This window comes from Pleuronectes platessa, chromosome 20 (genome assembly GCF_947347685.1).
Source record: "Pleuronectes platessa chromosome 20, fPlePla1.1, whole genome shotgun sequence".
In the NCBI taxonomy this organism is placed as follows: domain Eukaryota; kingdom Metazoa; phylum Chordata; class Actinopteri; order Pleuronectiformes; family Pleuronectidae; genus Pleuronectes; species Pleuronectes platessa.
In genome coordinates this window covers 20,734,625-20,752,124 of record NC_070645.1, presented here as the reverse complement: position 1 = coordinate 20,752,124, position 17,500 = coordinate 20,734,625, and the positions used below count along the sequence as shown (strand labels likewise).

General features: G+C 43.8%; 1 protein-coding gene across 1 annotated transcript; it reads left to right on the top strand.

Moving 5' to 3' along the window:
- Positions 1-5,683: 5,683 nt before the first annotated feature.
- On the top strand, positions 5,684-17,500 carry nrn1a (neuritin 1a; the record flags this gene model as incomplete). The annotated part of the gene is given in 3 exon segments (XM_053412952.1): positions 5,684-5,929; positions 11,100-11,247; positions 15,458-17,500. Coding segments are annotated over 3 exon segments (432 nt in total). The 5' UTR covers positions 5,684-5,874.

Here is a 17,500-nt window from a genome sequence, read left to right as displayed (position 1 = left end):
TGACCAGATACAAAGAGTATAAGTGCCCACTGAGATTTTGCATTTTAAACAAGCAGGTGAGAGTTGAGAGTTCATTGATGTCTTTTGTTAGGAGAGATTTGTAAACGGTGCACAATCTGTCACGGTTACACACAGATATTTTCTTTGTTTGAGTCCATATCTTAGTCCACTTATCCCCATCACTATCTATACCAAGTTCACCTTGCCACTTCTGCATAACATCCTGTACATTTATCACATCAGTCTGGATTAAGACATTGTAAAAACGAGTAATGGATTTCTTAGTTGGGCCAAGGAGGAGTAATTGTTCAACAGCAGATGTTTTAAGAGTAGTTTCCCTGTTTATGAAGTCCCGGATCTGCAGGCATTTGTAAAAGTCATGCCTGGGAAGATTATACTTTTCTTGAAGTTGTGCAAATGACAACATGGATGCACCCTGAAATAAATCACGCATCCTTTTTATCCCTCGAGATGTCCAAGTGCTATACCCACCATCCACCATGCCTGGTAAGAAGTTAGGATTGCCCTGAATTGGAACCAACGAAGATGTTAGACCAGACCTCCCTTCAAGCTTTTGTGTAATAAACCATGCTTTTAAAGTATTGCAGATTATAGGGTTCTTTTTACAATGGCTCCTGGCTGACTTTAAGTCCTTGAAGGCCAAAAGGCCTAACAGGGAGCCTGAGGTCTGTGACTTTTCTAAACTCAGCAGATCAGAGGTAGGTTCCTCCTTGACCCATTCTGCTATACATCTCAAATGGGAAGCCAGCTGATACCATCTGATGTTGGGAAGATCTAGACCCCCCTTCGAACTGGGAAGTTGTAGTTTAGCTACCTTTAGCCTGGGCTTTCTCTTGTTCCAAATGAAGTCACTCAGCCAGCCATTAAGCAGCTTCAGTACTTTGCCTGACAAGAGTAATGGGATCATCTGTAGGGGGTATAACAATCTTGGCAAAATATTCATTTTAATAATAGAAACTCTACCAAGCAATGACAAGGGGAGTGGAGCCCATCTGTCCAGGTCCCTCCTTATGGAGCTTTATGTGCTCCAGCACATAAAGCAAAATGTTGTCCGCATAAAGAGACATTTTATGTTGGATCCCACCCACATTTATGCCAGTTATGTCAGAATCTTGCCTTATGGCCTCAGCGAGAGGTTCTAGTGCAAAAGAGCGGGACTAAGAGGGCAGCCCTGACGTGTTGAGCAATGAAGTGGGAAGTTGTCAGACCTATAGCCATTGGTGATGACTGCGGCCATGGGATTTTTATATAATAATTTAACCCATCTAATAAAATTCTCTCCCAAATTAAATTTATGCAAGATATTAAACAGGTATGACCATTCGACACGGTCGAAAGCTTTTTCTGCATCCAGTGAAATGACCATGGTATCTATTTCCTGTGTCTGACAAATATTGATAGTATGTAGGAGCCTCCTAACATTGTAAATAGAACTTCTACCTTTGATAAAGTCGCTCTGATCCTCTCTAATAAGGAAAGGTAGAACTTTTTCGAGACGTACTGCCAATATTTCAGATAGTATTTTGATGTCCTGATTCAGAAGAGCAGGAGGCCTATATCCTGAACAGTCCTCAGGGGACTTTCCTTTTTTTAAATTAAGGTGATATCGGCTTCTCTTAGTGACTGATGGAGGCTGTCTTGTTTGTTTTTAATCTTGTTTTATTGAGTCTGTCATATTTGATCTAGTCGGAACTTTGTAAAGCACTTTGTAACTTTGTGCTGTATAAATAAACATTATTATATTATGATTTACCATTTTTCCCTTAGTCATCATATAATATAACTTTTACTGTTTCATTTCATTAATAAAAACCTTTTCACATGTAAGTGAAAGCAAACACGAGACAAACCAGTGATTATGTTTCCATCAGGTTTCCTTAGAGAAGTGCAGCAATACATTAATATGTTTATTTATTATTTCCTGAACAATTTTATTTCCTATTTCAACATTTGTTTTTAAACATATATATATATTTATTTATTATCATAGATCTATGCTTACTGATACATTTATATTGATCATATTGATTAATATAAATTAGATTTGGCAGCCTCAGTCCTCCGTACTGACGGTGCTCAGTGGATATGGTGATGGGCAACAGGTTCCAGTCCAGTGAACCAGTTAAACCAGTTTGTTGGCTGCAGTTGAGGTTTGACGGCCTGAACCTGCCGAGTCATGGTCTGGGCTGTTTGGTTTTGCTGAGTCATGTTTAAAGCTGTGAAAATCCACATGTTCTCAGGTTCTCCTGTCGAGCCGTCGGAGTCGTGAGGTGGAGACGATGCAGCTTATTAATCATAATGCAGATTCATAAAGTCCATTAACATTAAAGTAACGACAGCTGCACTTTAAAACGTTCAATGTAACCAAAGTGCCGACGGTTCGATTCCAGCCGTGTCAGTAAAACCTGCTGAGATTCAGAAAAATCTGAAACAACAGAAAGTTGCGCAATTTTAGGCAGTTTTGTATTTTTACTTGAAAAGATGTTTCCTCACTTCCTGCGCCCTCGACCCGGGCGTCCTGACCCGAGGTCGACGTGACTCCAAGAGGAGGAAGAGGAGGAGGAAGAGGAGGAGGAGGAGGAAGTGAGAGCAGAGGTCGCTGTGCTCCTCAGACGTTCTGCTGACACTAACATTAAATCAGAATTTCATCTTCATTATAATAAACTTTAATCAACAAATCAGATTAAAACTAAATAATCAGATGAAACATCTTGTGGCTCACGAGGCAGGAACCTGCTTCTTTGGTCCAGTTTCATACTCTGATATTAATAATGATAATCAACAATAATTACAACCTAAGTGTTTAAAATAGAGCTGAAATGTTTTAAGACTAAGCCAGTGACAGAGGTCAAAGGTCAGGGCGAGGATGTCATTGTAAAAGTACACAACAAGGTATTGAATTATTCTCCTCGGAGGTTTGGTCCAGAGCACGAGTCGACACCCTGGTGCACAGCAGGTCCATGGCCGCCGGTCACACACACACACACACACACACACACACACACACACACACACACACACAGGAGTCTGGAGATAATCAAGCATGTATTTAATACATTTTTTATCAGTTTTATCTCTTACAATTTAGAGTTCTGTCCGAAAAGTAAAAAGTTAAACTTATTGTTGAACAAAATAAAGATTTGAATCTGTTTTTAAAACGTTTTGAAAGAGAAACTTCAACCAACAGATGTAAAACAGTCCAGAACCATCATCAGAGCAGGTCAGCTGGGGTCAAAGGTCAAAGGTCAAAGGTCAGGTCTACCTGTCATACGAATGAAGGAGGAGAGAAGATGAACGAGACCAAAGGAGACGATGGAGAAAGAAATGAAAGAAGCTTGAAGCAGCGACGGGTTTTGAACATTTGTGTTGAAAGGACCTGATGGGATACATAACCTGGGATTTGAACTCACAACCTCCGACACTGAGGTCAACGAGCTTCACTCTGATGGGACTGGACACTATGACTGAAGACGGATCAGTTCTCTGCTGCGTCTCCTCAGTACAGACACGTCTGTGATTCACTGTCAGTCGTTTCATGAGTGAGACACTGATGATGAAGAAAATGTTTTTCCATCGATTGCAATGAAACATGAGATTGTTGTCACTTTGTGAACATTGTGAGTTTATTGTGTCTGTGTTGTTGACAGACAGGCGGCAGGGAAGCACCAGAAGGAAATAGGTCATGTTGAGAGGGTGGGTTTACTTGGAATAATAATATTAATATTAATAATAATAAGGCTCCCCGGGTCCCGGAGCCTCAGACTTCCTGTCTGTCCCCAAAACTACATGAAGACAAACTGGAGCTGCTGCGGTTACAGGTTTCCACCAGCAGATGGAGCCACTGACTAGAGAAACAAATGGAGGCAGTGAGAGTGGGCGTGTCTGTCCAGGTCCTGCAGTTCCCGCTGTTTGCCAGCAGGAGTCACTGATGACACCCGACACTGTTCTTTAAGGAGTCGTAAGTAGGACAGGAGGTGAGAGTCTGCTTCTGATTGGACGAGAGATTGTGTTCGAAGGTCAGACAAAGTCAAAACAAGGTCAGACACACACACACACACAAACACACACACACACAAACACTCACACAGACAAACAAACACGCACACAAATTTGGCCATTTAGTGTCGGTCCAAATATTGAATGTTTTCCAATTCGAGTTCATTTGAAACTATCCAGTATGTGTGTGTACTGTATGTGTGTGAGTGTACTGTGTGTGTGTGTGTTTGTGTGTGTGAGTGTGTGTGTGTGGGTCTGTGAGTGTACTGTGTGTGTGTGAGTGTACTGTGTGTGTGTGAGTGTACTGTGTGTGTGTGTACTGTATGTGTGTGTGTGTGTGTGTGGGTCTGTGAGTGTACTGTGTGTGTGTGAGTGTACTGTGTGTGTGTGAGTGTACTGTGTGTGAGTGTATGTGTGTGTGTGTGTGTGTGTGTACTGTACGTGTGTGTGCTGCATCGCCTCAGGGTAACATATGTGTTATTATGCAGCAGCTGAGAGTTGGTATGTTTCAGCTTCAGCTGACGTCAGCAGGAGATCCCCACATTCATCACACACACACTCACACACACACACTCACACACATAGACACACACACACACCCACACACACACACACACACACTCACACACACACACTCACACACATAGACACACACACACACACACACACACACACACACACACACACACACACACACACACACACACACATCTCATATGTCAGTGCACAGTCCTCAGCTTCATTCTCCATTCATACTTTGTACTCGTTCATTTTACTATAAGTCTGTTGTGTGTGATTTATCCTGTAGCGCCGCCTGCAGGCGGACATTGGTATCATGGTGTTTCTCTGCAAAGACATTGGAAGCGACAAGAAATCTTAAAGAGTGAACATGAGGATTTATGGAGTTTGAAGCTGCAGCTCTGCATCAATCAATCAATCAATCAATCAATCAATCAATCAATCAATCAATCAAACAATCAATCAATCAATCAATCAATCAAACAATCAAACAATCAATCAATCAATCACGTGTTATTTGTCTCACAGATGTTCACAAGGATCCACTTCCTGTTCTTAACACGAGTCCAACAGAAACTTAGTGATCAGTGAATAAAGCTCAGTCAAGGATCCTCTCCCAGGACACACACACACACTGTACACACTGCACACAACAACACAACAACACAACACCAGGATTCACCACATGAGAAGAGCCAGAACCAGAACAAGACTGAAGAGAAAACGACACAAAGAGACACACAACTGATACAAAGAGACACACACAAGTACTGCAAAACGACACGTATCAAGTACAAATCTACACAAAAATAATACAAATATAATCTAAATAGAATAACGCATGTCTGTGTGTGTGTGTGTGTGTGTGTGTGTGTGTTGGGTAAATTAGTAAATTATATTATTATATAAAATGAAAAAGAGAGAGTGTAGAATAAATAAATATGAACTGATCGTTTAAATCAGGAGAAATTATAAAAATGATTATTGATTTAAATATGTAACGAATCAGGGTTAGGGGTAATATTATTATTATTATTATTATTATTAATATTATTATTATATTATTATATGGATGATCGTGGAGAGCGAGGGAGCCCCTCCTCTTCCTCTCTCTCTCTCTCTCTCTCTCTCTCTCTCTCTCTCTCCTCAGAGTAAAAACAGGAGCAGTCGCAGATTCGAGCTCGACCGAGGAGGAGAAAGAAGAAGAAGAAGAAGCAGAGAGAGAGAGAGGTAGAGGAGGAGGAGAAGAATAAAGAGCAGAATCCGGAGGAAGAGGAGGAGCAGTGTGGATGTAGCTGTTCGCGGCTGTAACTTTGTGGATCTGCAGAGACGCAGAGGATGGGAGTGACCTGCTGCTCCAGATGTGTCTCAGTCTTCCTGTCTCTGCACATCTGTGAGTCCTTCATCATCATCTTCGTCACTTCTTATCATTACAGGACAAAGTCTTCATCAGCTGCTTCGCTTTAAACCTTTGAATCGTTCGATGTCGCTGTTAAAACCAGAGTTTCGTTTGTTTTCTGTCAGAGTGAAGCGGAGGAAAGATTTGGTTCAAACGTCTCTTGTGATTTTTATTTTTAAATTCGTTCAGATTAATGATGACGATGATTTCTATGATCTTTATATTATTTCTGTTGTTTTAACGGAGCTGTGGGGACTCGTTTAAACGGAGCTACTCTTCACATGTGTGTGCGTGACACGAGTGCGTGCATGTGTGTGCGTGTGCTAACGAGGGGAATGCCCAACCCCCCCCCCCCCGTCCCAAACGGAAGACGATATTAATTTACACATCTCAATCTGTTTAATTTGAAGGATTGAGATGAAATCCAGTTTCTTTGGATTTCAGAGGATTTGAGATCCGAGAAGCTTCAGAAACTGTTCGACTCAGCGTCAGGAGAAATGAGAAGGTCCGAGCGGCGTGCGTGTCAGTGCGTGTCAGTGCGTGTCGGTGCTTGTCGGTGCGTGTCGGTACCTTGTGCGGGATGAGTGCGGGATGAGTGCGGGATGAGTGCGGGGCTGCAGCGGCTCCGTCTCACCCGCTGTCTGGGATGAAAACAGCCTCAACACGATCATACTTTTATTTAGCTTTTTGATTCGCAGTTGATTTATTTTTACTTTATTTGTTATAATTGTATTTGATTATTTTTCATCTCGGATCTTTAAAAAACAGAAGAAACGAAAACACGGAAACAAAATATCATAAAAAACCTTTTTATATTCGATGTGCATGCGCGCCACAGCCACTGTGCACCCGCCGCGTGCACGAAATATACCTCGCACGTTTTATTTTATTACTCGAGATAAATCCGCCTCATGTTTCACTGCAGCAGCAGCAGGAGATAGTCTGCTCCCCCCGGGTCCGTCTAATACCTGGAACCAACAGAACACACGAGTCGATGGTTCTCTGCTGTTGCGTTGCATAACGAGGCCGTGCGCGCGCGTGCGTGTTATTAGAGAGATGCTGAATTATTCAAGACGCAGAATCCTCCTCAGTGCTATTGTTAGAGAGAGACAGAGAGGGGGAGAGAGAAAGAGAGAGAGACAGAGAGAGGGGGAGAGAGAGAGAGAGAGATAGAGACAGAGAGAGAGGGAGAGAGAGAGAGAGACAGAGAGCGGGAGAGAGAGAGGGATGAAGTGATAAAGGTTCAGATGAAGGAGTGAAAACATTTGTTTCCTGTTTTCTCTGTTAACACATTAATTTTGACACATGGAGGAGAATCTAATTTGATCCAGTCATTGTTCTGTATTTCACACACAAACCCTTTTGTATATTTATTATCATGATATTTATCATGATATTTATCATTATTATTATTATTGTTACTATAATCATTATTATTATGACTCTTTTCGGTTTGGTTGTATTCATCATGCCGCCCTGTGATTGGCTGCTGAGACTCGGTTTGGCGCGCTCCTGCAGCAGATTTCACGCCTTCTTAAAAATACACATCTTTATGAACACGTGACACTCCTGCCTGTTCCTGATTGGTGGAACTCGAGCAGATTATTGTCGATAATTTGATTGTATTAATTGCTCTTTATTGGTTGATTTTTGGGGTTTTACGCGCGAGAAATGGCCTCGTGCGTCTGAGGTGGGTGTGTCTGTGGAGGAGAGTCCACGCTGCTTCTGGCACACTGCAGTGTGCGCGTGCGTGTGTGTGGAGGGGTGAATGAGTGTGAGCGTGCCCGATGGGATGAGAGGCATGAACTCACGCTCTGCGCGCACCCGCTCTTGTGCGTGTGATGAAGTCCTGGTTTCAGATGAAAAAACAATAAAGAGATAAAAACACGAAGAATGAAATGTGAGAGAAATAAGAGAGGAAACGAACTGTCACAATAAAAACTATGGAGGTGAATTAAAACGAATAAAACGAGCTACAGCTCTGAACATCCGAAATTATAAATATTCAAAATAGAAATAAAATATTAAAACAGTTGAGGTTATTGTTTGATCTTTACAAATAAGAAAATTTCAATTGAAGCGAGTTGAGACGGAAAATGTCCAAAAACCACAGGTTCAATAAATGAGAAATTGAAATTTGAAATGAATTATTAATTATAAAAGTCTTGATCGATATTGAATCGATCATTTGAACATTTTCAATAATCTATCAAAAGGAGTAAAGCACTGAGGGTACGTTGGGTTTCCGGAGCGGGTCAGCGCAGGGGGGCGGGCTCATTCATTCATATGTTCCTGAGACCATGGAGGAAGCTGATTGGTCCGTTCGATAGATAAAACCAGTAATAATGATGTAATTGGTGCAGAGAAGAAGAGGTGATGATGTAATGTCTCCAACCCACAGAGAGACTCATTCATTCTGATTCTATTTTACAGATACTGTATTTAATGAATGTCATTTAATTATTATTTTCTTATTAAAGTGAATATTTCGATATAATATTAAATTCTAAATCAGTTTAAATACGAATATTTGAGAAACATTATTAAAACATTTAACTCACTGACGTCAAAACCAAAATAAATCGCGAGAGAAATAACGTTGTTTATTTACAGAAAAGTAAAAAGATAATAAAAATATATTTCAGAGTCATGAGACACATCCTGTGTTGAAACAGATTCAATAGATTATAAAGTAAATAGAATAATATGAGGTCAAATCTAAACTTAATTATTATGATGATGATTCACAATTATTATTATTGTTATTATTGTTATTATATTATTATATAAATACTGAATAAATCCTGCAAATGTTAAGTGACTTTGTAGATTTTACACGTGAGCTCTTTTAAAATTATTAAAGAGTAGGAGATATAAATATCGTTCAACACAAACAAGCTGCTATATATTATATTATATTAATATTGTTTAATATACTGATAACATGTGACCTCCAGCTCAGACAGGAACATTCCATCCTGGTCCCTCTGTGGACACTGAGATGTTCAGGAAGTCCCCTCCTCCATCAGAGAGGTCACGTGACTTCCTCCTGTGATGTCACAGCTCCTTCAGTCTTTAGATCTTTGACATAAACGTACAAAATAAATTTAATTTTTATTCTAATATGAAACTTAATCTGTGGATCAGGTTCTGAGACGAAGCAGCAGCAGAGTGGATTCAGGATGACATCATTTAACTTTTCAGGATTCACACCGGCTGATGTTTCACAAATGATAACGAGCTCGTTCATATTTAATATAGAATCATTTTAGTCGTACAGATTTTTTCTTTGGAGGAAAACATTGTGTTTCAGTCTCTTTTTTTCTCTCAATTGTTAAATCTTTATTAATTATTATTATGAATTCCCCTACACCTACACCTGCACCCGTTGGACAGGACTAGCTGTCAATCACACTGTGGTACCCCCCCCCCCCCCCAACACATCTGCTTTATGGTCTGTTTGACTCTAAATTATCATAATTCATTAAATTAACTTCAGCTGTTTGAAGAAAACTTGAAACTAGAGACTGAGACAGAAACTCCTGAATGTTCACTGAGTTATAAAGTGAGAAGTCACTTTCTATAGAAACTACCAGAGGAGTCGCCCCCTGCTGGTCACTACACAGAAGACAGGTTCCAGACACGTCCACATTGGCTTCACTTTACAGACCCGGAGTCTACGAACATTTATATAAACAGTTTGAGGTTAAGACGAGAGAAAACTCTCCAGGTCAAAAAAACTAGAAACACAGGAAGGATTTGACGAATGAAGACATGAAGTCAAATTATAATGCGACAATCAGAAAGACAATATTTACTGATCAGATGAATATATATCTACATATAATACGAAATGGAAATAAATATATTATCAGTGTAATTTACCCCCCCAACAGACACACACACACACAGGCACACACACACACACACACACAGACACACACACACACACACAGGCACACACACACACAGACACACAGACACACACACACACACACAGAGACACACACACACAGACACACACACACCCGTCCCCCTGTAACAGCCGTGTCTCGTCCTACACGTCATGCTGTGTTAGTCCACAGTTTGATCGAGTGGAACCGGACAGCAGGCGTGTTATTATCCAAACCAATCAATCAGCCCCATTCCCTGCTTAACGAACCACGCACACACACACAGACACACACACACACACACACACACACACACACACACACACACACACGTAACAAAGGTCATGTAAAGATGTGTGTCGTGTTTGTACATGTGACCGTCCGAGGGGGATGGAGGCGTGTCAGACTGTTAAATTCTCTCTCTGTTAAAGTGAATTATTGCCTGATCACACACACAGACACACATACACACACACACACACACACACAAACACACACACACACACACGAACACACAAACACACACACACACATAGTGACACACAGTGTTTGAAGTATCTGTAGAATCGTATGTTTCAGATTTGGTTCCTGCTCTTTTAAAACAACAGACGTGTCAGTGGATCAGTGAGATTCACAAGGTCATCGTGTCCTTCACCAGTTTGTGGAAACAGTGACCTCTACAGGACAGTGAGGACAGGTGGTGAATGTTTAGAGTAAATGAATCAGATTCACACTGAGCTGCAGCCTCACGTCCAATCCATGAACTTGAAATAACCATGTGACGACAGCTTCTAAAAGTGCAAAGAGACTCAGGAGGGGTTCACAGACTCTTTTATATCTTTATTGTATCTCTCTCTCTTTATATCATTTATCTTTACATCTGTTCTAGAAACTTGACCTCACAGTTAATTAACTATGTGCAGATTATTCACCTCAGAACGAATCTGTGTTTTTCATAACATTTTAAGCGAAAGCTTTTCCTCAAGTGGGGACGTAACCTTCCTCTCATATCTCATATCATCTCATATCACCTGACAAGAGACAATTAAACAAACGTGAATCAGCAGCTTTTTTAAATGTTTAAATGTTGAGCTCATATGAAGAAGATGGAGGATGTGAGCGCAGCAGCAGGAACCAGGAGGTTCCACTGAATCATATAAAATATGACGAAGGTGAAACTAAAAGTCTCCCAACTCTCCCCCTCTCCCTTACCTCCCTCCATCTCTTCCTGTCCCACCTTCATCCTCCTCCTCCTCCTCTTCCTCCTGCAGTCTCAGTGCTGCAGACGGTGCTGGTCAGCGCTGGTCAATGTGACTCGGTGTTTAAAGGATTCTCCGACTGTCTGCTTCAGCTGGGGGAGAACATGGCCAACTATCCACAGGACCTGGACGACAGGGAGAACCTGCACAAGATCTGCACGTAGGTTCCTCAAGTCCTCATGTCCTGTCAGGGACGGGTTGTCCTGTCAGGTGGAGCCGCAGCAGACGCCTGAAAACACAAAACATCCTCATCATCCTCATCCTCATCATCATCATCCTCATCCTCATCATCCTCATCCTCAGTCTATAACAACAGAAGGACTCTCAGACGACCAGAGGTTCATCACTGGGATCATTTTAGTTTGTGATATTTGATCCACCTCTGTATTTCCTCTCAGTGGTTTAAACTCAATTTAAATTATGGGATTTAATCACTTCTTCACATCCAGATACTGTTAATTGTATAAAGTGTTATAAGAAGAGCCCAGTTTAATACACTTTTCTTTTAAAAAACTAATTTACTTCAACATCAAAATAATCTGATTCCGGGTCAGTAGAATGTCGGATAGATCCACAACCCTGGAAACTTTAGAGTGAATCTGCAGCAGATCACTTTCATATCAGTCCTGGAAACATCTTCACACATTTCATCAGGATTCATGAATTATTCTCTGTGAAATCATAACGTGAAAGTTCCCAGGATCCACCTGATCGCCTCCATCGTCTGAAGCTTACTGAAGCTAGAGCTGCTAATAAGAGACTCACACACACACACACACACACACACACACACACACACACACACACACACACACACACACACACCCTGAGTGTGTGCACGTGATTCTCTCTCGACTCTCAACACAGGAAACAAGATGAGTAATTTAAGCAAAGACCCTGAGGGAGAAGGTGGTGGTGGGGGGGGGGGGGGGGTTCTTAGACAGCTGACCCCCCCCAACACACACACACACTCTCACCCCCCCCAACATTCATCCCACCATACGAGCCGGGTGGGCACCAGATGGCACACTGGAGCAAGAAGCCCCCACCCTGCACACACACACACACACACACACACACACACACACACACACACACACACACACACACACACACACACACGCACGCACACATGCACACACGCGCACAAACACACACACACACACACACAAGATTTTTTAATTCAGTGACGGCTCCATCACAGTGGTGTTGAGGTGTGGCAGGAGGGGCGCGTTAATACGCCTCCACACAAACACACACACAGACACACACACAGACACACACACACACACACACACACACACACACACACACACACACACACACACGGTAATTGCTCAGAGATGGAGCATCGACACGACTTGGTTCAAGAGGTCAACATCAATAAGAGCAGATTGGAAGATTGGATTAGATACGGTGTGTGTGTGTCTGTGTGTGTGTGTGTGTGTGTGTGTCTGTGTGTGTGTTTGTGTGTGTGTGTGTGTGTGTCTGTGTGTCGCAGCATGCGTCAGTGAGCAGCCTGGTGTCATTCTAACATTAACTGGGCAGAGAAAGGGAAAAAAACGATGGACAGATGAAAAGATGCAGAGGAAGAGAAGAGGCGAGAAAAAGACAAAGAGAAGAAATAAAATATGTAAAAATAGACAAATATTATAAAAACAAATGAGGCGAGTAGAAATGAGGGCAAAGAGGAAGTGAGAGATGAGAAGAGAAGAAAAAAGAGGAGGATGCTTCAGTGTGAATAAAACATTAAACTCTCAGAAGAACTCGGGGGGGGGGGGGGGGGGGGGGGTGGGGGGGGAGAAGAAAGGAAAGGAAAAGGAAGAGTTTAGATGAAAAAGGGAGGTATGGTGGAAAAGGAGGGTAATATAAGGAAAGAAAAGAGGAAGAGCGGAAGAATGGAAGGAGGAGAGGACACAGGGTGGAGGAGGAGAGGACACAGGGGGAAGGAGGAGAGGACACAGGGTGAAGGAGGAGAGGACACAGGGGGAAGGAGGAGAGGACACAGGGGGAAGGAGGAGAGGACACAGGGGGGAGAGGACACAGGGGGAAGGAGGAGAGGACACAGGGGGGAGGAAGGAGGAGAGGACGCAGGGGGAAGGAGGAGAGGACACAGGGGGGAGGAAGGAGGAGAGGACGCAGGGGGAAGGAGGAGAGGACACAGGGGGAAGGAGGAGAGGACACAGGGGGAAGGAGGAGAGGACACAGGGGGAAGGAGGAGAGGACACAGGGGGAAGGAGGAGAGGACACAGGGGGGAGGAAGGAGGAGAGGACACAGGGAGGAGAGGACACAGGGAAGAGAGGACACAGGGGGAAGGAAGGAGGAGAGGACACAGGGGGAAGGAGGAGAGGACACAGGGGGGACGAGGAGGGAACAATAGAGCTCAACAGTTTGGATCCAGATGTCAAATCTGATTCAATTTCTGAATTGAAAGATTGTCAGCCATAATATTTTATCCATCCCAGGTAGAGAGGACTGGTCTTCCTGAAGCAGAGTGGACGCTCCAGAGACAGAGGCAGAGACAGAGACTGACACAGAGACAGACAAAGAGACACAGAGACAGACACAGAGACAGAGACAGAGACAGAGAGGCAGAGACAGAGACAGAGACAGAGACTGACACAGAGACAGACAAAGAGACACAGAGACAGACACAGAGACAGAGACAGAGACAGAGAGGCAGAGACAGAGACAGAGACAGAGACAGAGACAGAGACAGAAAGAGACAGAGACAGAAAGAGACAGAGACAGAGACAGAGACAGAGACAGAGACTGACACAGAGACAGACAAAGAGAGAGACACAGAGACACAGACACAGAGACAGACACAGAGACAGGCACAGAGACAGAGAGACAGAGACACAGAGACAGACACAGAGAGAGACACAGAGACACAGACACAGACACAGACACAGAGACAGACACAGAGACAGAGACAGAGACAGAGACAGAGACAGAGACAGAGACACAGACACAGACACAGACACAGACACAGAGACAGACAAAGAGAGAGACACAGAGACACAGACACAGACACAGACACAGACACAGACACAGACACAGACACAGAGACAGACACAGAGACAGAGACAGAGGCAGAGACAGAGGCAGAGACAGAGGCAGAGACAGAGACAGAGACAGAGACAGAGACTGACACAGAGACAGACAAAGAGAGAGACACAGAGACACAGACACAGAGACAGAGAGACAGAGACACAGAGACAGACACAGAGACAGACACAGAGACAGAGACAGAGACAGAGAGGCAGAGACAGAGACAGAGACAGAGACAGAGACAGAGACACAGAGACAGACACAGAGACAGACACAGAGACAGAGACAGAGACAGAGGCAGAGACAGAGGCAGAGACAGAGGCAGAGACAGAGACAGAGACAGAGAGAGACACAGAGACACAGACACAGAGACAGAGACAGAGACAGACACAGAGACAGACACAGAGACAGACACACAGACACAGACACAGACACAGACACAGACACAGACACAGGCACAGAGACAGAGAGACAGAGACACAGAGACAGACACAGAGACAGACACAGAGACAGAGACAGAGACAGAGAGGCAGAGACAGAGACAGAGACAGAGACAGAGACACAGAGACAGACACAGACACAGAGACACAGACACAGACACAGACACAGAGACAGACACAGAGACAGACACAGAGACAGACACACAGACACAGACACAGACACAGACACAGACACAGACACAGAGACAGACAAAGAGAGAGACACAGAGACACAGACACAGACACAGACACAGACACAGAGACAGACACAGAGACAGAGACAGAGACAGAGGCAGAGACAGAGACAGAGACAGAGACAGAAAGAGACAGAGACAGAGACAGAGACAGAGACAGAGACAGAAAGAGACAGAGACAGAAAGAGACAGAGACAGAGGCAGAGACAGAGACAGAGACAGAAAGAGACAGAGACAGAGGCAGAGACAGAGACAGAGACAGGAAAGATGACGAGAATTGATCTATGAATTTATGTCACAACAATGGAACGTTTTTTTAATGTTGTCTTTTATTTGACTTCATGTCTTTGTCTCTGTCCCAGTCTTACTCCATATTCTAGATGTTTTAATGAAGACGTCCATTGTTACGTCTTCATTTTGTCTCTTTTGTTGTGAGACGCTGACTCAGTCCCACTCTTCTTCTCTCTGAGGGGGTTTGATGATCATATAGAATATGGTTCTGCTCATGGAACTCACAGGTTCTGGTCTCTGTGTCTTCATAAGCTTTGTTTTCTGGGACGTCTTCCACTCCAGTTTAAAAGCAGCCTCCCAGTGGCGTCATGAGCTGGTGGTGTTAACGCCTGCTGTGTTTCCTCCTGCCAGCTACTGGGATAACTTCCACTCCTGTGCCACGACGGCGCTGGCCGACTGCCAGGAGGGGGCGACGGACCTGTGGGAGAAGCTGAAGAAGGAATCCCGCACTCTGGATTTCCGTGGGAGTTTGTTTGAACTCTGTGGCGGCGGCAACGCAGCCCCCCCCTCCTCCGACGCCCGGGGCCTGGCCTGGCTGCTCACCGCGCTGCCCACCCTACTGACTTGGCTGGCGTTCTAACAGACACCAGCAAAAATAAAAACACAAGGGAAAAGAAGATAAACAGAAAAAACCCAAATAAAAAAAGAAAATAGAAAAAGAGTGATAGCTGCTCAAACACGACTTCCTGGACCGAGTTCGAATCCATCTCCAGAAAACTACGCCCGATATGGATTTTAATTATTGCATCACTCCACGGCGGGGGACACTTCCTGGGGACATCTGCAGGTCGTCCTCCAGGAGCGCTCGTCCAATCACACGCTGACCCCACCCGGGCGACCTCATGAAATATTCAACAAGCCGTTGAGCTGAACGATGACAGTGATGAAAATTTGATGGATTCTTTGCCACTTACAATCGTGGAATTACACAGTATTAAAGTCAACCATGAATTATTGATGTTTAGTGGGCTCGGCCTAGACGCCACCATGTGACTGCCGGGTGCTGACACAGTGTCGGGCTGTATATTAGTTTCCCTTATAGCCGGGGGCACATCTCCACGTGCACGCCAGGCCAAGCTTAACACCATCAAATCAATAAGACAAGCCAAGGCCTAGAGTCCATTCCAGAGCCCCCCCCCCCCCCCCCCCCTCATTTCCATCACGGACAGTTTCTCCTTTTTTATTGCAGCGACTCGGTGGCGCTGCGGGTCGACGGACTGGATGCTCGATGCCGATGTGATGTTTGTATTCTCTGTTGTGCTCACACAAGCTTCTTTTCCTCATGGAGACATTTAGCAGCAACTGGAACTGGTTTGTGTGGAGTGGTCCCAGTGGGCGTCCAGTCAGTTTCCACCTGTACAGGTGAACGGGTTAATCTGTGGCACTGACGAGAGCGGCAGCGCGGCCTGCAGTTCACTGTGAGCCTGCAGGGGGCGTGTTGTTAAACGTATAGTGTTTTAAACTTGGTTGTTGAGACGGCTACAACCAAAGCCAGCTGAAGAAATGTTGCCCGGCCACTTCCTGTTGTGGCGGCGGCAGCGTTTGCTCAGCAGCTCCGAGTCGTGACCACGGAGAGTTCAACGCCGGCTGCTCGGCCTCACACTGAGGATCTGACGCTTCAGCTCGATTCAGGAGATGAGCACAAACGGAACGCTTGATTATCACTGGTGATGGAAAATATTGTGTTTTTCACTAAAGATTTAAAAGTACTCCCCCCCCCCCCCCCCCTCCACTTACCCAAACAATTTGGCTTGATTAAAAAGATTAGCATTAGCTTCAGTTAAGCTAACGTTTTGGTTTACAATTAGAGTCAAGGCAGCTGAATGGCTAACTAACAGTTTCTCTAATAGCTCAAACCAATCGATGGAGATTAGCCGTTGGTTTGAGTTAGCATCAGTGTGAAGTTAGCTTCGGTTCAGGTGGGTTAGCTAAAGTAGACCAGAGTGAGTGAGGCTAGCTAAGGTTCAGTTTAGCAACAAATGAAAGGCTAGCTGACGATTTGAGTGATTACACATATCGATCAGTTTAATTGTAACGTGTTAGCTGAAGCTCGGGGGTTGGGTTAATGCGTAAAGGAGAGAAGTGGTGAAATCCAACAGGTTGTGTCTATTTAGTTCGTAGTTAACAGCTCAGTTTGGAAACTAAAGTAGAATCATGTTAGCTAATAGTTGAGTTTTAAGTTATACGTTATAAAGGTTTGTTTAAATGAGCTAAACTCCAGGTTAGACAAAAGGTTAAAGACTGAGTTAGCGCAGAGCTGAAGTTAGCATGTGGCTAAATGAGCATTTCAGTTTGGTGCTGATTTAATTGATAAAACTGTTCAACTTTAATGTCTCATAAAAATAATAAGTAGTTTTTGTGCTCATTTCCTGGAATCTCATCTCTTCATCCCGA